The 23848-nt window shown below is 43.8% G+C and overlaps 1 protein-coding gene across 1 annotated transcript in view; it reads left to right on the top strand.

The window, feature by feature from the left end:
- Window positions 1-23848, top strand: part of LOC129130982 (uncharacterized) — a 54805-nt gene that overhangs the window by 29645 nt on the left and 1312 nt on the right. Inside the window, exons 2-4 of the mRNA XM_077190894.1 lie at window positions 19173-19436; window positions 20724-20771; window positions 23693-23802. Coding sequence (XP_077047009.1) covers window positions 19232-19436; window positions 20724-20771; window positions 23693-23802 — 363 coding nt within the window. The 5' untranslated portion in view covers window positions 19173-19231. The remainder of the gene's footprint in view (window positions 1-19172; window positions 19437-20723; window positions 20772-23692; window positions 23803-23848) is intronic.

Here is a 23848-nt window from a genome sequence, read left to right as displayed (position 1 = left end):
GGTCAGTCTGACAGCTGTGCCAGGGCTTGGTCCAAAGGCATTTGGGGGCTGACAGGGACAATTTGTGATTCAGTGTGCCCAAAATGATGCTGTGCACAGAAATCCCCCCTTTCCCTGTGGAAAGGGAGCTGTGCTTTCAGTGGGATCCCACAGCCAGCCAGTGCCTGGGGAAACTGGGGTGAAATGCTCAATGTAGTTTCTCTTTTTGTTGGAAAATGTCCTGGATAATTCATGCTTTGAATCTGTGCAAAGGATTGGACAAACCCAGAGACAAAACAATTTGCTTTCCTTGCTTTAAAACCCGGGGAATTGAGCTTTCTTCTCTTTGGGGTTTATTTTTTTTTTTATTCTTTCATTGATTTTATGTAATTATTCTGGGAGAGGAATGCTGTGGTGTAATGGCTGCTCTAGACAGGCTTGAAAGACTGCCTGGCTTCTCTTTGCTTGCCCTGCAAATCCCAGACTGCAGAGCAGCTGAGGCAGAAGGAAAAGCTGGATTGGGCACTGAAACAGCCCCAGCCCCATCTTTCCCTGAAGCAGCTGCTGCATTTTTGGGTCTTTTCTCAATGACTGGGGCACACAATATCTGGGGATTTGACTGCTGGCCTGCAGGGTGGTTTTTGTTGGCTCCTTTCTCACTGTGTGAATGATGGCTACAAATTCACCTTTGGGAAAAGGACAGAGCTGCTTGTGAAGCCAAGTAAGAAACAGGTTTATCTGGATTTCCCTCATTGATGGTGGGTTTAGGGTTTGAGCAGCAGAAGGGCTGACAGGGACAATTTGTGATTTAGGTGAGCCGGGACAATTGGAGATTTAGGTGAGACGGGGACATTTTCCAATGTACAGTCTCAATTTTGAGACCCTCATATACATAAGAGCTAATAAATATTTAAGGCCAAAGAAGAAATACCATCTCACACATTTAATTCAGGTGGGACAGGGACAATTGGTGCTTTAGGTGAGCCAGGGACATTGTGTGCTCTGGCTGAGCCTGGAGTGTGGGGCAGGATGGCCCAGCTCAGCAATTGCTGCTTTCCCTTCCTTTCACTGCCTCATTCAACTCTGCTGGGAGAGCCAAATGTGCCTGGCAGGGCTGGGCAGAGCCTGGGGCAGAGCTGCTGCTCTCAGGAGGCTCCTGGGGCTTTTTGTTAGGGCAGGAAATGCTGTGTGAATTCAGGATACACCAAGCTGACCTTTGGCTCAGGGACCAGGCTCTCCATCCAGCCCAGTGAGTGCTCAGCTGCCAAAACAAAGCAACAAACTCCATTTTCAGAAGGCTTCAAACTGTTTTTATTATAGCCTATGTGCTTTTTATACATTCTTACAAAGCTCATAAGTTTGCACTTTACTCATTGGTCATGAGAGACAAAGTGCTCATTGGAACAGGCAGTTGCAGGTTTCTGCTATTTATCCTTCTTTCTTCCTTGGTTTCTTGTGTTCTGTGTCTATGTCTTTTCCTACTTTGGTAGGAAATTCTTTCAGGGGTTAACATGGATCCTCTTCTCAGAATTCTCTCTGGCTCACAGAAGTCACTGTGAAACTTCTTGAACATTCCTGTTCTTCTGCACTTTCAGATCATGCAGAGCAGTCAGGGCTGTGGGATAGAGACAGGGAGGGTTTGTGTTTGCCCAGCTCTGGCAGGGCTGGGCAGAGCCTGGGGCAGAGCTGCTGCTCTCAGGAGGCTGCTGGGGCTTTTTGTTAGGGCAGGAAATGCTGTGTGAATTCAGGCTATGGCTCCAAGCTGACCTTTGGCTCAGGGACCAGGCTCTCCATCCAGCCCAGTGAGTGCTCAGCTTTCCTGGGCCTCCTCTGGCCCAGTCCCTTCCCTGTCCCCTGGGGCACCCTCTGGGCTCTGGGGCTGTGGGAGGGACAGAGCAGATTGGCAGCAGAGCACAGAGGCTCCTTCATTCATTGCTGCTGCTGCTGCTGGGAACCTTCAGCAGAGGCTCGGAGATGCTGGCAATGCACAGAAACTCCCCTTGCACAGGGAGCTGCACTTGCAACAAGGCTTCAGGAGTGGATTTTCCCTTCTTCTGGGTACCAGCAGAGCCTCTGAGCCTGTTCAGTCTGACAGCTGTGCCAGGGCTGGGTCCAAAGGCATTTGGGGGCTGACAGGGGCATTTTAGGTGATTTAGGTGAGACAAGGACATCTTTTATGTGTAGTCTCTATTGTGAGACTGTAATATAGATAAAAAGTGATAGACATCTAAGGCCAAACAAGAAATGGTTGAGCAATGCTGCCAGGAGGTGGGGAAGGTTTTTGTTAGGGCAGGAAATGCTGTGTGAATTCAGGATCTGGTTATGGCAAGCTGACCTTTGGCTCAGGGACCAGACTCTCCATCCAGCCCAGTGAGTGAGCATCTATTGTATTTGTGGGGTGCCCTGATGAAGGAAGGAATGCTGAATCTGACTCCATCAGAAGGCTAATTTATTACTTTATAATACTTTATTATCATAAAGAATACTATACTAAACTATACTAGAGAATATAGACTTGGATACCTACAGACTGCTAAAAAGATAATTATAAAATTTGTGACTCTTTCCAGAGTTCCAGCTTAGCTTGGCCCTGATTGGCCAAAGAATGAAAACAACTCACACAGGAATCTAATTAAACAATCACCTGTGGGTGAACAATCTCCAACCCCATTCCACAGGAGCAAAACTGAGGAGAAGCAAATGAGATAAGTTTTGTTTTCCTTTTCTCTGAGGCTTCTCAGCTTCCCAGGAGAAAAATCCTGGGCAAAGAGATTTTTCAGAAAATGTGAATGCCAGAAGCAGCTTTCTGGGAAAGCCTTGCCATAGCTGGCACTTGTCTCTCATGGCTGTCCAAAATTCAGAAAGGCAAAGGGAGCTGCTGCTTTTCATAGAGGAGCTGGGAACAGATGTTGCCTCGTGCAGGGAATGGAGCCTGGTGTGTCAGGAAGCTTTGCTGGTGCCTGGAACTGCAGGTGCTTTGTGCTTGAGATCAGGTGCAGGGCTGGCAGAGGAGTTTTTGCAAGGAAATGTGCCAGGGTGTAAATGTGGCAGCCAGAGTCAGTTTTGGCAAGGGGACAGTGCTCTCAGTCCTGCCAGGTGAGCAAGCCCTTGGCCTGGGAGGTGGAATTCCTTCATTTCTCTCTTGTTCTTGGTTGTTGGGAGTGGCACAGCTTTGGGAAGCACAATGTTGGCAGCCCTGCCATGGATTTGGGTGTCCCACATGGGCCAAAATTGGGATGTGCCAGACTTGTCTGCCTTTTTCCCCTTGTCATTGTCTGTCTTGTAAAAAGGGCAAAAAAAATCCATATGATATAGATAATAATTGTAACATTTCCTGGTTTATAAGCAGCAGAGGATTATAATCTTCAAAGTATCTTTCAAAGTCACAGAATGGTAGAAATTAGAAATGGAAAAGGTTATCCAGTCAGTTTTGCTCACAACATAAAATCCAGCCATACAAAGCGTCTTTCAGGCCTTTATCTGATTTAATTTTAAGTACTGGATGTAATGTGGCTTTTATCACTTGCCATTGGAAACCATCTTTAGTGGTGTTTGTGCTGTGGATGAGGAGGGTTTTCCTTGCAGTGCTGGAATACCCCTGGCACTGCCAAGATCCCTCCTGGAGCTGGGATCTGGGCTGCTGGCAAAGTGCCCTGTGCCAGGGACCCTGCTCCAGGGGGTTCTTCCCTTCCCTTTGCCCTTGCAGGGCAAGCAGCCTTTGGGGCAGGGATCCCAAACTGCCCCCTGGTAACTGAGGGGGAGCTTCTCCCCATCTCTGCCAGGTTTGGTGACCCCAATCCAGTGCAGTTCTCCCCAGGGATTGAACAGAGAAACGGGGTTTGGGCAGAGAGAGGCCAGAGGAGATCTCTGGAAATCTGCTCAGAGCCCCTGGCAGGGGCAGCCCCAGGGCTGAGGGGATCCCAGCCCATTTTGTAATGAGCTCTCACACTGTGTGACCTCTACAAACTGGGGAAAACCAGTCTGGGGGAGTGGAACCAGACTTCTCATTGCCCCAGGTGAGTTGTCTGCCCTCTGAGCCTAGGTGGACCCAACAATGTAGACATTGACACAGACAACGCTGAGCTGCACCAAGTACAGTGGATTTGTGGAGAAATTTGGGCTGGTTTTAGTGTTCTGAGGAAAGAAGTGGGAGACTTTGTGCTTATCCAGTGTGTTCTGGAAATGTGTGAGTGCTGGGGAAAATCATTATTGGAAAAGTGACAACATGTAGGTGAAATGCAAGAGCAGGGATGTGTAGGACTAAATAAGATTTTTGAGATTTGAGACACTGAGATTTTCAGCCCACTCAAAAATAGGAGTAATGTTTGCAAAGGGGGAGGAAAATGCAGTTCAGGCTGTTGCAGCAGCTCTAGCAGTGACCTCTGGGTTACTGCTGGGAGCTGTAGAACTGGAGCCACAGCCCAGAGAGAGAAATGGGAATGACACGAGCTGTGGATGTTTCCTGTTAGTTGTGGGGACTGGGAGGATGTGTTTGGACACTCCTTGCTAAATTTAATGGTTTAGGGGTGAACATAGCACTGCTGGGGTATGGGCTGGACTTCATGGTCTTAGAGGGCTTTTCCAACCTTGTGGTGGCGTTCACAGGGGTCCCAGAATGAGGGAAGAGATGAGAATCTTGACTCCATGTTTCAGAAGGCTGATTTATTATTTTATGATATATTAAAAGAAAATGATATACCAAAACTATACTAAAAGAATAGAAGAAAGGATTTCATCAGAAGGCTAGCAAGGAAGGGAATGGAATGGTAATAAAATCTTGTGACTGACCAGAGAGTCTGAGACAGCTGGACTGGGATTGGCCATTAATTAAGAACAACCACATGAGACCAATCAAAGATGTACCTGTTGCATTCCACAGCAGCAGATAATTATTATTTACATTTCCTTTCTGAGGCCTCTCAGCTTCTCAGGAGAAAAAAATCCTAGCAAAGGATTTTTCAGAAAATACATCTGTGACACAACCTGACCAATTTTGCTTGAGATCAGGTGCAGGGCTGGCAGAGGAGTTTTTGCAAGGAAATGTGCCAGGGTGTAAATGTGGCAGCCAGAGTCAGTTTTGGCAAGGGGACAGTGCTCTCAGTCCTGCCAGGTGAGCAAGCCCTTGGCCTGGGAGGTGGAATTCTTTCATTTCTCTCTTGTTCTTGGTTGTTTGGAGTGGCACAGCTTTGGGAAGCACAATGTTGGCAGCCCTGCCATGGATTTGGGTTTCCCACATGGGCCAAAATTGGGATTGGGAGGATGTGTTTGGACACCCCCTGCTAAATTTAATGGTTTAGGGGTGAACCTGGCACTGCTGGGGTATGGGTTGGGCTTCGTGGTCTTGGAGGGCTTTTCCAACCTGAACAATTCCAGGTTGCTAAGATTCCAAGTGTGAATCATTACAACATGAAGTGCAGCCTGCCCTTCATGGTGGAGGGAGGACATTGCAAGAAAAGAGAGCAGGAAGGTGACACAGCCTGGTGGGACTCAACAACAGCAGTCAGGAGGCTCCAAACACAGCCTGGGAGGTTGTGTGTGCACACAGGGATGGACACAGGTGCTGCTGCTGCCCAGAGAGAGAGGACAGAGCACACAGATGATGAATTAAGCAGGCAGAGGAATGGGGCTGATTTATGCTGAGGTGGTAGAGGTTCACCAGTAATGGTGAACATTACTGGATCACCAGCCAGTAATGTTGGTGAACATGTGGGGAACTGCTGGAGGGCAGGAGGGCTCTGCAGAGGGATCTGGACAGGCTGGATAGATGAGCCAGGTCCAAAAAGTTGAGGTTTTGGTTACAATGCATTATTTACTTTTCTTTGCTGAGCATCTCCATACAGTGGAACCAATCTATACCTTAACTATTATCTATAGCCCATCATAACTACTGTAATTACCATATTCACATGACTATTCTCCAGTAACTCAAAGTCAGTACATTACAGTTTAAGCTGGAAGTTGTTTTTCAGTTTTCTTGCAGTGGAAAATTCTGAGACCTTTTTTTAACTTGCCACATAGGCAGGCTTGTTTGCCTGTGCTCACTTTCTGCTTGGTAAAAACATCTTCTTGTTTGGGGTGGGCTTATCCTTTGCTCTAAGTCATAAAAACCCCTGGGCTGGATCAGGAATGGTGTGGCCAGCAGGAGCAGGGCAGTGATTCTTCCCCTGTGCTCATCAGTGATTGGGGAGCACCTTGAGTGCTGTGTCCAGTTCTGGGCCCCCAATTTAGGAAGGACACGGAGGGGCTGGAGCGTGTCCAGAGAAGGGCAGCAAGGCTGGGGAGGGGTCTGGAACACAAGTCCTGTGAGGAACTTGTGTTTGTTTGTCCTGGAGAAAAGGAGGCTCAGGGGAGACCTCATCACTCCCCACAACTCCTGACAGGAGGGTGCAGCCAGGTGGGGTCAGGCTCTGCTCCCAGGTGACCACAGACAGAAAGAGAGGACACAGCCTTAAGCTGCAACAGGAGAAGTTCAGGTTGGACATCAGCAAAAAATTCTTCACTGAAAGAAGAAAAATTCTTCACTGATTGAGCACAGGAATTGTCTGCCCAGGGAGGGGGTGGTGTCACCATCCCTGGAGGGTTTAACAAAGCCTGGATGGGCACCCAGTGCCAGGGTTTAGCTCATGAGGAGATGTTGGGTCATAGGTTGGACTTGATGATCTCAAAGGTCTTTTCCAACCTAATTTATTCTGTCATTCTGTGAGCTGCTTCCAACAAAACCTTGCCATGTTCTCCAGCCTTCACCCAGCACACACCCACCCCAGGGCACCATTTTGCAAAGGGCTGTGTCACAGTGTAATTCTGATGGTTACAGCAAGCTTACCTTTGGAGCTGGAACCAAACTGGTGGTTTCTCCAGGTATGTCGGAATCTAGGTAGAATTCATGTAGAATTCAGGTAGAAGTTCTTCTTTCAGCTGACAAATTATTTTGCCTATTTTGCCACTCCACAATGTTTTAGCAACAGGACAATGAATTTTCAGTTGGTGTTAAATGATTTCCATGGCTGCAAGGATATTCTCCCCTCTCTGTTCCTGAGAATGAACGTGGCAGAGGTTTTAGATGTGCAAGAGGATTTGTCTTGGGAAAATTCATGGGAATTTTTCAACAGGAACTGGGCTCCTCAAGCAGAGGAGGAGTGAAATGGTGAAAACCATCACAGACCAGCAAAATGCAGAGGGGTGAAGCTGGTTTCAGAGGTGGTGTCACCATCCCTGGAGGGTTTAACAAAGCCTGGATGGGCACTCAGTGCAAGGGTTTAGCTCATGAGGAGATGTTGGGTCATAGGCTGGACTTGATGATCTCAAAGGTCTTTTCCAACCTAATTTATTCTGTCATTCTGTGAGCTGCTTCCAACAAAACCTTGCCATGTTCTCCAGCCTTCACCCAGCACACACCCACCCCAGGGCACCATTTTGCAAAGGGCTGTGTCACAGTGTAATTCTGGGAATTATGGCAAGTTTACCTTTGGAGCTGGAACCAAACTGGTGGTTTCTCCAGGTATGTCTGAATCCAGGTAGAATCCAGGTAGAATTCAGGTAGAAGTTCTTCTTTCAGCTCACAAATTATTTTGCCTATTTTGCAGACCCACAATGTTTTAGCAACAGGACAATGAATTTCCACTTGGTGTTAAATGATTTCCATGGCTGCAAGGATATTTTCCCCTCTCTGCTCCTGAGAATGAACATGGCAGAGGTTTTACAGGTGAAGGGGATTTGTTGTGGGCATTTTTCAACAGTAATTGGGCTCCTCAAGCAGAGGAGAATTGAAATGGTGAAAACCAGCATAGCCCAGCAAAATGCAGAGGGGTGAAGCTGGTTTCAGAGGGTGGTGTCACCATCCCTGGAGGCTTTAACAAAGCCTGGATGGGCACTCAGTGCCAGGGTTTAGTCCATGAGGAGGTGTTGGGTCATAGGTTGGACTTGATGATCTCCAAGGTCTTTTCCAACCTAATTTATTCTGTCATTCTGTGAGCTGCTTCCAACAAAACCTTGCCATGTTCTCCAGCCTTCACCCAGCACGCACCCATCCCAGGGCACCATTTTGCAAAGGGCTGTGTCACAGTGTAATTCTGGGAATTACAACAAGCTTACCTTTGGAGCTGGAACCAAACTGGTGGTTTCTCCAGGTATGTCTGAACCCAGGTAGAGTTCGCATAGAATTCAGGTAGCAGTTCTTCTTTCAGCTGACAAATTATTTTGCCTATTTTGCCACCCCACAATGTTTTAGCAACAGGACAATGAATTTTCAGTTGGTGTTAAATGATTTCCATGGCTGCAAGGATATTCTCCCCTCTCTGCTCCTGAGAATGAACATGGCAGAGGTTTTACATGTGCAAGAGGATTTGTCTTGGGAATGCAACAGGAACTGGGCTGCTACATCAATCTCCTCAAGCAGAGGAGAAGTGAAATGGTGAGAGCCTGCACAGCGCAGCAAAATGCAGAGGGGTGAAGCTGGTTTCAGAGGTGGTGTCACCATCCCTGGAGGGTTTAACAAAGCCTGGATGGGCACTCAGTGCCAGGGTTTAGTCCATGAGGAGGTGTTGGGTCATAGGTTGGACTTGATGATCTCAAAGGTCTTTTCCAACCTAATTTATTCTGTCATTCTGTGAGCTGCTTCCAACAAAACCTTGCCATCTTCTCCAGCCTTCACCCAGCACGCAGCCATCCCAGGGCACCATTTTGCAAAGGGCTGTGTCACAGTGTAATTCTGGGAGTTATGGCAAGTTTACCTTTGGAGCTGGAACCAAACTGGTGGTTTCTCCAGGTATGTCTGAATCCAGATAGAATCTACATAGAATTCATGTAGAATTCATGTAGAATAAGTTCTTCTTTCAGCTCACAAATTATTTTGCCTTTTTTGCCACCCCACAATGTTTTAGCAACAGGACAATGAATTTTCAGTTGGTATTCAGAGCAAGTGATTTCCATGGCTGCAAGGATATTTTCCCCTCCCTGTTCCTGAGAATGAACATGGCAGAGGTTTTACAGGTGAAGGGGATTTGTTGTGGGCATTTTTCAACAGTAATTGGGCTCCTCAAGCAGAGGAGAATTGAAATGGTGAAAACCAGCATAGCCCAGCAAAATGCAGAGGGGTGAAGCTGGTTTCAGAGGGTGGTGTCATCATCCCTGGAGGGTTTAACAAAGCCTGGATGGCACTCAGTGCCAGGGTTTAGTCCATGAAGAGGTGTTGGGTCACAGGTTGGACTTGATGATCTCCAAGATCTTTTCCAACCTAATTTATTCTGTCATTCTGTGAGCTGCTTCCAACAAGACCTTGCCATCTTCTCCAGCCTTCACCCAGCACGCACCCATCCCAGGGCACCATTTTGCAAAGGGCTGTGTCACAGTGTAATTCTGGGAGTTACAACAAGCCTACCTTTGGAGCTGGAACCAAACTGGTGGTTTCTCCAGGTATGTCTGAATCCAGATAGAATCCAGGTAGAATTCGTGTAGAATTCAGGTAGAAGTTCTTCTTTCAGCTGACAAATTATTTTGCCTATTTTGCCGCCCCACAATATTTTAGCACCAGGACAATGAATTTTCAGATGGTATTCAGAGCAAGTGATTTCCATGGCTGCAAGGATATTTTCCCCTCTCTGCTCCTGAGAATGAACATGGCAGAGGTTTTACATGTGCAAGAGGATTTGTCTTGGGAATTCAACAGGAACTGGGCTCCTCAAGCATAGGAGAAGTGAAATGGTGAAAACCAGCACAGCCCAGCAAAATGCAGAGGGGTGAAGCTGGTTTCAGAGGGTGGTGTCACCATCCCTGGAGGCTTGTACAAAGCCTGGATGGGCACTCAATGCCAGGGTTTAGCTCATGAGGAGGTGTTGGGTCATAGGTTGGACTTGATGATATTAAAGGTCTTTTCCAACCTAATTTATTCTGTCATTCTGTGAGCTGCTTCCAACAAAACCTTGCCATCTTCTCCAGCCTTCACCCAGCACACACCCACCCCAGGGCACCATTTTGCAAAGGGCTGTGTCACAGTGTAATTCTGATGGTTACAGCAAGCTTACCTTTGGAGCTGGAACCAAACTGGTGGTTTCTCCAGGTACGTCGGAATCTAGGTAGAATTCATGTAGAATTCAGGTAGAAGTTCTTCTTTCAGCTGACAAATTATTTTGCCTATTTTGCCACTCCACAATGTTTTAGCAACAGGACAATGAATTTTCAGTTGGTGTTAAATGATTTCCATGGCTGCAAGGATATTCTCCCCTCTCTGTTCCTGAGAATGAACGTGGCAGAGGTTTTAGATGTGCAAGAGGATTTGTCTTGGGAAAATTCATGGGAATTTTTCAACAGGAACTGGGCTCCTCAAGCAGAGGAGGAGTGAAATGGTGAAAACCATCACAGACCAGCAAAATGCAGAGGGGTGAAGCTGGTTTCAGAGGTGGTGTCACCATCCCTGGAGGGTTTAACAAAGCCTGGATGGGCACTCAGTGCAAGGGTTTAGCTCATGAGGAGATGTTGGGTCATAGGCTGGACTTGATGATCTCAAAGGTCTTTTCCAACCTAATTTATTCTGTCATTCTGTGAGCTGCTTCCAACAAAACCTTGCCATGTTCTCCAGCCTTCACCCAGCACACACCCATCCCAGGGCACCATTTTGCAAAGGGCTGTGTCACAGTGTAATCCTGGGAATTATGGCAAGCTTACCTTTGGAGCTGGAACCAAACTGGTGGTTTCTCCAGGTATGTCTGAATCCAGGTAGAATCCAGGTAGAATTCAGGTAGAAGTTCTTCTTTCAGCTCACAAATTATTTTGCCTATTTTGCAGACCCACAATGTTTTAGCAACAGGACAATGAATTTCCACTTGGTGTTAAATGATTTCCATGGCTGCAAGGATATTTTCCCCTCTCTGCTCCTGAGAATGAACATGGCAGAGGTTTTACAGGTGAAGGGGATTTGTTGTGGGCATTTTTCAACAGTAATTGGGCTCCTCAAGCAGAGGAGAATTGAAATGGTGAAAACCAGCATAGCCCAGCAAAATGCAGAGGGGTGAAGCTGGTTTCAGAGGGTGGTGTCACCATCCCTGGAGGCTTTAACAAAGCCTGGATGGGCACTCAGTGCCAGGGTTTAGTCCATGAGGAGGTGTTGGGTCATAGGTTGGACTTGATGATCTCCAAGGTCTTTTCCAACCTAATTTATTCTGTCATTCTGTGAGCTGCTTCCAACAAAACCTTGCCATGTTCTCCAGCCTTAACCCAGCACGCACCCATCCCAGGGCACCATTTTGCAAAGGGCTGTGTCACAGTGTAATTCTGGGAATTACAACAAGCTTACCTTTGGAGCTGGAACCAAACTGGTGGTTTCTCCAGGTATGTCTGAACCCAGGTAGAGTTCGCATAGAATTCAGGTAGCAGTTCTTCTTTCAGCTGACAAATTATTTTGCCTATTTTGCCACCCCACAATGTTTTAGCAACAGGACAATGAATTTTCAGTTGGTGTTAAATGATTTCCATGGCTGCAAGGATATTCTCCCCTCTCTGCTCCTGAGAATGAACATGGCAGAGGTTTTACATGTGCAAGAGGATTTGTCTTGGGAATGCAACAGGAACTGGGCTGCTACATCAATCTCCTCAAGCAGAGGAGAAGTGAAATGGTGAGAGCCTGCACAGCGCAGCAAAATGCAGAGGGGTGAAGCTGGTTTCAGAGGTGGTGTCACCATCCCTGGAGGCTTTAACAAAGCCTGGATGGGCACTCAGTGCCAGGGTTTAGTCCATGAGGAGGTGTTGGGTCATAGGTTGGACTTGATGATCTCAAAGGTCTTTTCCAACCTAATTTATTCTGTCATTCTGTGAGCTGCTTCCAACAAAACCTTGCCATGTTCTCCAGCCTTCACCCAGCACGCAGCCATCCCAGGGCACCATTTTGCAAAGGGCTGTGTCACAGTGTAATTCTGGGAGTTATGGCAAGTTTACCTTTGGAGCTGGAACCAAACTGGTGGTTTCTCCAGGTATGTCTGAATCCAGATAGAATCTACATAGAATTCATGTAGAATTCATGTAGAATAAGTTCTTCTTTCAGCTCACAAATTATTTTGCCTTTTTTGCCACCCCACAATGTTTTAGCAACAGGACAATGAATTTTCAGATGGTGTTAAATGATTTCCATGGCTGCAAGGATATTCTCCCCTCTCTGCTCCTGAGAATGAACATGGCAGAGGTTTTACAGGTGAAGGGGATTTGTTGTGGGCATTTTTCAACAGTAATTGGGCTCCTCAAGCAGAGGAGAATTGAAATGGTGAAAACCAGCATAGCCCAGCAAAATGCAGAGGGGTGAAGCTGGTTTCAGAGGGTGGTGTCATCATCCCTGGAGGGTTTAACAAAGCCTGGATGAGCACTCAGTGCCAGGGTTTAGTCCATGAGGAGGTGTTGGGTCATAGGTTGGACTTGATGATCTCCAAGGTCTTTTCCAACCTAATTTATTCTGTCATTCTGTGAGCTGCTTCCAACAAAACCTTGCCATGTTCTCCAGCCTTCACCCAGCACGCACCCATCCCAGGGCACCATTTTGCAAAGGGCTCTGTCACAGTGTAATTCTGGGAATTACAACAAGCTTACCTTTGGAGCTGGAACCAAACTGGTGGTTTCTCCAGGTATGTCTGAACCCAGGTAGAGTTCGCATAGAATTCAGGTAGCAGTTCTTCTTTCAGCTGACAAATTATTTTGCCTATTTTGCCACCCCACAATGTTTTAGCAACAGGACAATGAATTTTCAGTTGGTGTTAAATGATTTCCATGGCTGCAAGGATATTCTCCCCTCTCTGCTCCTGAGAATGAACATGGCAGAGGTTTTACATGTGCAAGAGGATTTGTCTTGGGAATTCAACAGGAACTGGGCTGCTACATCAATCTCCTCAAGCAGAGGAGAAGTGAAATGGTGAGAGCCAGCACAGCCCAGCAAAATGCAGAGGGGTGAAGCTGGTTTCAGAGGGTGGTGTCACCATCCCTGGAGGCTTTAACAAAGCCTGGATGGCACTCAGTGCCAGGGTTTAGTCCATGAGGAGGTGTTGGGTCATAGGTTGGACTTGATGATCTCCAAGGTCTTTTCCAACCTAATTTATTCTGTCATTCTGTGAGCTGCTTCCAACAAAACCTTGCCATGTTCTCCAGCCTTCACCCAGCACACACCCACCCCAGGGCACCATTTTGCAAAGGGCTGTGTCACAGTGTAATTCTGGGAATTATGGCAAGTTTACCTTTGGAGCTGGAACCAAACTGGTGGTTTCTCCAGGTATGTCTGAATCCAGATAGAATCTACATAGAATTCATGTAGAATTCAGGTAGAATAAGTTCTTCTTTCAGCTGACAAATTATTTTGCCTATTTTGCAGACCCACAATGTTTTAGCAACAGGACAATGAATTTTCAGATGGTGTTAAATGATTTCCATGGCTGCAAGGATATTTTCCCCTCTCTGCTCCTGAGAATGAACATGGCAGAGGTTTTACAGGTGAAGGGGATTTGTTGTGGGCATTTTTCAACAGTAATTGGGCTCCTCAAGCAGAGGAGAATTGAAATGGTGAAAACCAGCATAGCCCAGCAAAATGCAGAGGGGTGAAGCTGGTTTCAGAGGGTGGTGTCACCATCCCTGGAGGCTTTAACAAAGCCTGGATGGCACTCAGTGCCAGGGTTTAGTCCATGAAGAGGTGTTGGGTCATAGGCTGGACTTGATGATCTCCAAGGTCTTTTCCAACCTAATTTATTCTGTCATTCTGTGAGCTGCTTCCAACAAAACCTTGCCATCTTCTCCAGCCTTCACCCAGCACGCACCCATCCCAGGGCACCATTTTGCAAAGGGCTGTGTCACAGTGTAATTCTGGGAGTTACAACAAGCTTACCTTTGGAGCTGGAACCAAACTGGTGGTTTCTCCAGGTATGTCTGAATTCATGTAGAATTCATGTAAAATTCAGGTAGCAGTTCTTCTTTCAGCTCACAAATTATTTTGCCGCCCCACAATATTTTAGCAACAGGACAATGAATTTTCAGATGGTATTCAGAGCAAGTGATTTCCATGGCTGCAAGGATATTTTCCCCTCTCTGTTCCTGAGAATGAGCATGGCAGAGGTTTTACATGTGCAAGAGGATTTGTCTTGGGAATTCATCAACAGGAACTGGGCTCCTCAAGCAGAGGAGAAGAGAAATGGTGAAAGCCAGCACAGACCAGCAAAATGCAGAGGGGTGAAGCTGGTTTCAGAGGTGGTGTCACCATCCCTGGAGGCTTTAACAAAGCCTGGATGGGCACTCAGTGCCAGGGTTTAGCTCATGAGGAGGTGTTGGCTCATAGGTTGGACTTGATGATCTCCAAGATCTTTTCCAACCTAATTTATTCTGTCATTCTGTGAGCTGCTTCCAACAAAACCTTGCCATGTTCTCCAGCCTTCACCCAGCACGCACCCATCCCAGGGCACCATTTTGCAAAGGGCTGTGTCACAGTGTAATTCTGGGAATTATGGCAAGCTTGCCTTTGGAGCTGGAACCAAACTGGTGGTTTCTCCAGGTATGTCGGAATCCAAGTAGAATTCATGTAGAATTCCTGTAGAATCCCGGTAGAATAAGTTCTTCTTTCAGCTGACAAATTATTTTGCCTTTTTTGCCACCCCACAATGTTTTAGCAACAGGACAATGAATTTTCAGTTGGTGTTAAATGATTTCCATGACTGCAAGGATATTTCCCCTCTCTGTTCCTGAGAATGAACATGGCAGAGGTTTTACATATGCAAGAGGATTTGTCTTGGGAATTCAACAGGAATTGGGCTCCTACATCAATCTCCTCAAGCAGAGGAGAAGAGAAATGGTGAGAGCCAGCACAGCCCAGCAAAATGCAGAGGGGTGAAGCTGGTTTCAGAGGTGGTGTCACCATCCCTGGAGGCTTTAACAAAGCCTGGATGGGCACTCAGTGCCAGGGTTAAGTCCATGAGGAGGTGTTGGGTCATAGGTTGGACTTGATGATCTCCAAGGTCTTTTCCAACCTAATTTATTCTGTCATTCTGTGAGCTGCTTCCAACAAAACCTTGCCATGTTCTCCAGCCTTCACCCAGCACGCACCCATCCCAGGGCACCATTTTGCAAAGGGCTCTGTCACAGTGTAATTCTGGGAATTACAACAAGCTTACCTTTGGAGCTGGAACCAAACTGGTGGTTTCTCCAGGTATGTCTGAATTCATGTAGAATTCATGTAAAATTCAGGTAGCAGTTCTTCTTTCAGCTCACAAATTATTTTGCCGACCCACAATGTTTTAGCACCAGGACAATGAATTTTCAGATGGTATTCAGAGCAAGTGATTTCCATGGCTGCAAGGATATTTTCCCCTCTCTGCTCCTGAGAATGAACATGGCAGAGGTTTTACATGTGCAAGAGGATTTGTCGTGGGAATTCATCAACAGGAACTGGGTTCCTCAAGCAGAGGAGAAGGGAAATGGTGAAAAGCAGCACAGACCAGCAAAATGCAGAGGGGTGAAACTGTTTCCATAAAGCTGTAGGAGGTAAAAAGAATTTTCTTTTATGTGGGTAGAAATATTTGGAGATAACCGGGTTCATAATGTATTTGGACATAAAAAATGCACATATTGGGTCAGTGCTGTGGAGATCCTTGACCTGTAATAGTGGAGGTGGGTTTCTGTTTATAAACAGAACATAAAGAGAATATAATTCTATAATCACGAGGTAGGGAGCTCAGGAGTGACACCAGGTTGATGTCACAGCCAGCTTGTGTTGATTTACCTTGTCCTACAACATCAGGTGAAGCTTGGAGCACATTAGAAGTGAGTGGAACTGGTGGAGAGCAGCAGGACCAGCCTTAAAACTGAGGGTGGGAGAAATATTTGGATAGAGGGGAAATAGGGCAAGAAGCAAAGTTAATTACTGAATGGCTTTAGTGGAAGGATGGAAAAGTGACCCTTACCTCATATATTTTTTTCTGGAGAAAAAAGGATGGGTAGAAAAGTGTGCTTTGACTGTGGCTGCCACAAATGTATGACAAAAAAAAATTCCCCCAAAATCCTACACCTCTTCTCTTGTTTGAAACCCTTTGTAAAAGGAAAAGAAATTAACACTTGCCAAGATATTGATATTTGTTGTAAATGTACCAAATTTTCCAAATTTCTTTAAAATATATTTAGGATTGTTTAATATCTGAATTGAGTGAGTTTACACCTGAAAAGTAATGTTTCCATTTTTTTTAAATGGCAGCGATTCTAAAATCATCTCATGGCATGATTTTATTCTGAAAGTTAAAAAACAACAACATAGGGAAAGAATTCCTTCTGGAACCTGTGAGGAAAATAATTTTATTTTAAATGACCCTCCTGACCCTCTTCAAAAACATCTGAGACAAATGGGAATCTCAAGTTTATATGGAGCCATCAGCAAGCTAAAGGAGCCATAAATCAGAGCTCTGAGTTCATGTAGGTGTCTCCAGATTTACCATTGTGGTAAATTTACCATAGATTTACCATTATTTACCATATCTGTGTCCAGCTGCTCCAGAGTCCCACTGGAGGAACATTCCTAACATATCCTGAAACCTCAGCGTTCAGTGGCAGAATGAGCAATGAAATTGCTCAAAGAAATTGCTCACCAAAAAGAGCTTTTTACTCAAAAACTAAATGGCAGCTTTATTAGAATCACTCTGGACTAATTCAGATGGCAAATCCAAGAGAATGGGATGATGGAGGTTTCACTGCACCATCAGTCCCTAGGGGATCTGTGCAGTAAAACAAATAAATAAATTTAAATAAATAAACTAAATTTTGTAAATAAATAAATTTTAATTTTTTTTTGGTAAATAAATTAATTTTTGAGAGAGGAATCTGACTGGCAGAATAAATAAATGAGGAATAAGATGGAGAATAGAAGTTGTGGTGCAGGTGGCTTTCTGGAAATAGTGGGACAAATATGATTGAGGGGATTATTAAGGAGAGTGTGTTTGGGAGAGCAAAATGCAAAATACCACATGAAAAGAAAGTCAGGGGGTGGAAAAGTGCCAGGTAGATGGATCTGTGCATTCACAGAGATAAACAGGATTTTTTTGGTGGAGCATTTAATTGTTGAATGCTCCATTTAATGCTGTTCTGGATATTGTAGAGGCCTTTGCTATTGTGTAACTCTGGGGGTAATTACAAATTCACATTTGGATCTGGGACGACACTTCTGGTTTTGCCAGGTACATTTACCCTGATTTTTTTACTAATTTTCAAGTTTGTTAATACACACCAAGATCTGGGCAATGGCAGCTGTCAAGGGCATTGCCCACCTCTAAACCTCAGGAGGACATTGCTATGATGTCCCTTCTGCTCCTTTCAACAATGTTAAGAAAATATTTTGGGGGTCAGAAGGAGCAATTCTGCCAATCTAATCCACTCTCTGAGATGGATTAACCCAGCTGTGTGACAATTTCAAAACAAAAAGACTTCAAGTGGCTGCTCAGGAACCTCCTGAGACCCTTTGTCATTTCCACAGCCTGCTCTTCCACCTGGAAGACTTTATCCTTATCCTTTATCCATCTTTATCCTTCAGTAAAGATGAAATTGGGCAGCATGGAAAGCTCAGAGCATCATTATTTACTTCTCACTTTCCTGTAAAAAGAGGTGATAAATAGAGGTGATAAATAAACAGCATCTCCAGCACAGGCACCAGTTCATCAAGCCAGAATAACAAGTCACAGGGCTGTGGTTAAAGTAGATGTTTTTTTACCAAAATTATCTCAAACCTTCATAGCAGTGGGCAAACAAACCAAGGAACTTACAGGAACTGAACTGCAGCACCAGAGCAGAGGCAGCCACCACTCTGAGTAAGAACAGGAAACTAATATTTTGCAGAAGTGCTGAAAGCTTCCTGTGAAAAACAAGACTTTATTGTTTTGTGTGTTCAAGATCAAAGCATTGCACAGATTGAAAAGGAGAAAAACACCCTAATTTGGGGTGAGGTAGATATTTATCTCTTCAGAAAGCACAGCACTGGTGATGAGAGAGAAAGAGAGCAGCCTGACAAATTCCTCCTCTTCTCTTTCATTTCCATGTACCCCATGGCAGTGACCTACCCTGGCTCATCTGTGTTTTATACAGGCATTTATCATCAGACTTTTTACCAGCTCCTGCCTTCCTCTCCCTAACAAACCGTCAAAAAATTTCTAAAAACCAACTGGGAGCAGGGGAGGTGAGGGAGTTCCCAGCAGACATCAGGCTGGGATGATTTTAGGCCATGATTTAGTCCTGGCCTGGTGACAGTCTAAATCATGGCCTAAAATCATCCCTAAATCATTCCTGGCCTTTTCAGATGCTCCAGGAATTCTGCCTGGCCTCTCTGTGTCTCCCACACAACAGAAGCAGCTTCTGCATCATCTGCTGTGGATGTTTTGGCTCTCTAAAGGTGTCCTGGCACAAGATCCCAGTGATGAGGCAGCTTCCCACTGGAATTATGGAGAATCTCCAGCTCAGGGGCTCTCTCCACTGTCACACACACCATGGTGACAGAATCCAGTGAGTTGTCCCCAAGAGGAATGGCTGGGTTGGGTATGGACATCCAGGTGTGGATGTCCATGAGCCTTTTCAGGTGTTCCAGGGATTCTGTTTGGCCTCTGTGGCCTCTGTGTCCCCCACACAATAGAAGTGTCACAGACAGCTTTTATGGAAAATCCTTTCCTTAGGATGTTTCCTCCTGAGAAGCTGAGAGGCCTCAGGAACAAAATGTAACCAATGGTTATCTGCTGCTGTGGAATGCAACAGGTGGAGCTGGGATTGGGCTCATGTGGTTGTTTCTAATTAATGGCCAATCACAGCCCAGCTGGCTCAGACTCTCTGTCCCAGACACAAGCTTTTGTTATTCATTCTTTCTTTTTCTATTCTTAGTCAGCCTTCTGATGAAATCCTTTCTTCTATTCTTTTAGTATAGTTTTAATATAATATATATCATAAAATAATAAATCAGCCTTTTGAAACATGGAGTCAGATCCTCATCTCTTCCCTCATCCTCAGGCCCCTGTGAACACGGTCACACAGAAGCAGCTTCTGCATCATCTGCTGTAGATGTTTTGGCTCTCTAAAGGTGTCCTGGCACAAAATCCCAATGATCAGGCAGCTTCCCACTGGAATAAAGGAGAATCCTGCATTTCCAAGTGACTGTATGTAAGATTGTAGGAACTATGGATGTGTAATCTGACCTAAATCTTCTTTTCTCCTCTTTGCAGAAGTGACTCCATCTCCCTCGGTCTACAGGCTGACCTCCAAAGATGCCCAGGGTCTGGAAATGTGCCTCATCACAGATTACTCCCCTGAGAAGCTCACTCTGAGCTCAGCTGAGCAGCAGACATCTGCAGTGGTGGGGGTGGCCACTGATGGGGACAGTGAGGAGTCCAGCTACCTGTGCACCTACTGGGCCACGAGGGATCAGCTGCACTGTGCTGCCAGCCACGAGGGCTTTGGAGAGCTGGAGGGAGAGGACCCTGAGAGTGGTGAGGGCATTTCTGGGGCTGTCAGCAGGGTTGAGCTGCTCTGTGCTCCCACAGGACAGGGGAATGTTGCTTTCTTGCCTCTTTCCTTGCCAGATTAATCCATTTTCTGACCCAGAGATGGGGCAACTGAGAGGTGTTTTAAAAGCTTTTATTCTATTTTCAGTCTCATGTGAAGGGTGAGACAATACAGATGTTATAATTCACATTATGACAATCAGAAGCTAATTATTTCCTAATTATAGTTCATTATAAGTGTTTCTTGGCCTATCAGCTTTTGCCACACCACACTCTTTGTAGTAAGACCCACAAAGGGTAATTTTAGATTATTTGCTTAAATGCCTTAAAGCAAATAATCTCAAATTACCCCTCGTGGTTCCTACTACAATATATCTTTCATAGTTCTATTTCTGTAAAGTATCCAGTCTTTTTTGTAAGGCCACCTTTTGAAACTTGTTTGGAGAATTTTCTATAAATTCATTTCCCGCACTGTAAGCCTCTGGCAAGCAATAGTTCCTTCTCCCAAGAAACTTAAGTATTACTTAATCTCTCAAGGCTGAATTGGGATTTTTCAGCCTGGAAAAGGGAAACATGATAAGCATTTCTTGGGGAATCAGGTTTTTGCCACACCATGCTGTAAATGCCTTAAATCCAATCATCTAAAATTACCCCTCGTGGGTCCCACTACAATGCATTTTTCATAGTTCTATTTCTCCAAAGTATCTAATCTTATTTATAAAACCATCCTTTGAAACTTGTTTCCAGTTCCATTTCTCTCTCAGCAATGTCTGTCCTGTCCCATGGCATTTCCCACTCAGCATTTCTCATCTCCAGGTTTGCACACAGATTCCCACTGTGTGAGCCTTCTGCCAGGCTTGGAGAATTCCCTACAAATCCATTGCCCACATTTCCCCCTCTCTCGTGAACAGAAAAAGCTTTTTTGATGGTTTTGATTATTGTCTCTCCTTTGTTTATTGTCTCTCCTTTTTTTATTGTTTCTCCTTCCTCCTTGGTGGAAACAGGATTAAGGATCAGCAGACTGGTACAGTCATAGCAGAACACACTGTGGGGGGATAGAAAGTTTGAAATTCCTTTGTCCAAAGGGACATTGAAGTTTATTTAGATCATGTTTTATGCTTGCCCTGAAAAAAAAAAAAAGAGAAAAGAGTGTTTATGGGAGGGTTTTTTGGCCAGAAATCCTAATTTAGTCCTTCTAAGCAGAGCTATCACCATAGACCTCTGAAGAAGTATATTTTTGTTATTAATCAAATTTATTGTCCCTCTCTGCAGGTGCCAGTGCTGTCTGTGTCACAGGGCTGTCCCTCCACTTCAGGACAGGTATGTAACACAGCATTTTAGGAGAAAAGTTTGCCCTGACTAAAGTAAATGTCTTTCTGTCACCGTTGAGTCAGAGATGACACAGAGTTGTATCAAAAGGCAAAATCCCATTTATTTGATCCTCTCCCCTTTTATACCTTAGTTAGCTACAGGTGGAACTGATTGGTCATTAATTAACAGTGTAGAAAGCCAGGGCATCCAGGGAATATTTCTGTGTCTGCTCTGGGCTGCCCCAGGGGAGCTCTGACTCTGACCCTCATTCATGGAGAAAGTTTCCTGAACATCAGCATGGACTGGAATCCACAAAAGTGTGAAATAGATTATAGAGAGCAGTGTGGGTGCATCACTTGGTGAGAAATTGAGGTTTTTAGGATTTTTAGTGTGTTGTGGATGGAAGCAAGATGGAGGGCACAGGGTGACGTCCTGGGTTTCTTCTTCATGCTGCTTCTTCCTTCTTCTCCATGGGTTTGGGTGGCATTTTGTAATTGGGCGGAAAAATCCACATTGGGATCAGTTATTGGGTTAAAAAGGAAAATAATCCAGGTGTCAGTTCTTAATTGGATAGTTTAGTCTTAAAAGATCTTGTACCAAGAGATTGTTGGCCATTTAGTGCTTTGCTAATGAAAAGCTGCCGAGCTCACAGTAGTGAGACTGTTTTACTGATAAGAAATAATAAACACTTGAGTTTGAACATTAAATACCATCTCAAGTGCCTTCAATCCAGACCCAGAGAAACCAATAAATACATTTCACATGATTGGCTAGTTAACAAGACACCCATTTGTAAACAACCTTATGAGGAAAACAGCAAAACAGATTGTTAAAAATCACCACCTGCAGATTGTTTCATATCTGACTATCACTGCTTATCCCCAGCTCCCTAAAGCTTCCCAGGTCAATTCATGGGAAATTATTATATACATAATATAATATATTATATACATTTTATATATATATATATATATATATATATATATATATATATATATATATATATATATATATATAAAAATATATATATAATATAATGTAATATAATAAATATAATATAATATATATTAAATATATGTATATATAATATAATTTTAAATATAATATAATATAATATAATATAATATAATATAATATAATATAATATAATATAATATAATATAATATAATATAATATAATATAATATAATATAATATAATATAATATAATATAATATAATATAATATAATCTGGCTTTCTCTCTCTCTGACCAGACTTCTCTCTCTCATCTTCCCAAGTTTTTGCTGGTTTTCCCTGCTTGCAGAATTCTTTCTGAAGCAGCAAAACGACAGAAAATTTCCCCAAAAGGGCCCCCACAGATTTTAAACATCAAGGCTGAAAGTTGTGGTGTTCGTGCAGCCTTGCTGATCCAAGCTGATAATTTTATGCAGTGTAGTCATGCTCTTGCTCTGACTCACCACAGAGCTGCTGCTGCTGCTAAAGGTTTAAAATCTTGAGAAAAACATCATTCTGCTGCCCACCCCAGAGTGGTTCCAGGTTCTGCTATGAGTCAGCACCGCTGCATTTCAGCTCTCAGAGGAGCTGGGTGATTTTGGGTGCACAAACACCTCGTGGAACAGCAGCTCACAGGCGGTTTCTGTGCTCAGGGGTGCTGAGGGCTCTGGGGATGCTCACAGTTCAGTCCCAGAGAGAGAAAAAACAGATCAACTTTCCCAGGAATTGTTCTGGGGAGTTTTGAGAAGGCTGAGAGAAAGAATTGAAGCAATCTTGCAGCTAGTGTTTGGAGCAGTTGATTTCTCGTAAGATGTTTACCAGAGGCTGTTGTCTTAATTAGCCAAGGGTGTTGATTAAATGACCAATCAGGGCCACCTGTATCAGAATGGTGTGTAAAAGAATGGGTTTCTAATGAAAAATGTACAAAATAAAGGGTTTCTAATGAAAAATGTACAAAATAAAGGGTTTCTAATGAAAAATGTATAAAAGAATGGGTTTCTAATGAAAAATGTATAAAAGAATGGGTTTCTAATAAAGAAGATATAAAAGAAAGGGTTTCTAATGAAGAATATATAAAAGAATGGGTTTCTAATGAAGAATATATAAAAGAATGGGTTTCTAATGAAGAAGATATAAAAGAATGGGTTTCCAATGAAGAATATATAAAAGAATGGGTTTCTAATGAAGAATATATAAAAGAAAGGGTTTCTAATGAAGAATATATAAAAGAATGGGTTTCTAATAAAGAAGATATAAAAGAATGGGTTTCTAATGAAGAATATATAAAAGAAAGGGTTTCTAATGAAGAATATATAAAAGAATGGGTTTCTAATGGAGAATATATAAAATAGAGTTTCTAATGAAGAATATATATAAATATATATTTAAAATAAATATATAAAAGAAATAGAATCTATTTCTTTTATATTATTATATAAATAATATCTTTAAATATTATATAATTGTATATTTATATATTATATCATGTATATATTTATACAATATATATATTTCTATAATATATAATATAGATTTATATTATTTTCAAATACTAATGGTTTTGTAACTTCAGATTAATATAAAATTCAAATAAGATTGTGTTGTATGATTAAAATCTGAATTGTTTTCCCCCTGCCCATCTTCAAAAAAATTTAGCAGGGGGAAGGAGAGCTGCCCCAGCATCCTGGGTTCACAGTGCACAGTATTTAAAACCAGAGTGGCTTATTGGATAATTAAGTGGTTATTGAATGGAAGAAATTAAAGTTTCTGAGTCCTCCTCCCTCTCTCATTTCCTGCCCTACCAGCTGACTCCATGACACAATGGAACAACTTGGTTAAAAAGAGCTTTTAAGTCCTCTCAAAAGGACTTAAAATGTGGGACATGAGGATGTCTCAGTGCTCTTTCAACTCTCATTTTCTGTTTTTTTTTTTCCAGATGAGCACTTGAACACCATGTCTCTGTCACAGCTGGGCCTCAAAGTCGTTTTAATGAAAGGAATCATTTTTAACGTGCTGATGACCGTGCTTGTGTGGAAGAAAAAAAAGGTGAGGATGCTTGGAGGGGGGGTCAGAAAACATCTGGATTGGTTCT

The sequence above is a fragment of the Agelaius phoeniceus genome, chromosome 26, assembly GCF_051311805.1.
Source record: "Agelaius phoeniceus isolate bAgePho1 chromosome 26, bAgePho1.hap1, whole genome shotgun sequence".
NCBI lineage: Eukaryota > Metazoa > Chordata > Aves > Passeriformes > Icteridae > Agelaius > Agelaius phoeniceus.
This window is presented reverse-complemented; position numbering and strand designations above follow the sequence as displayed.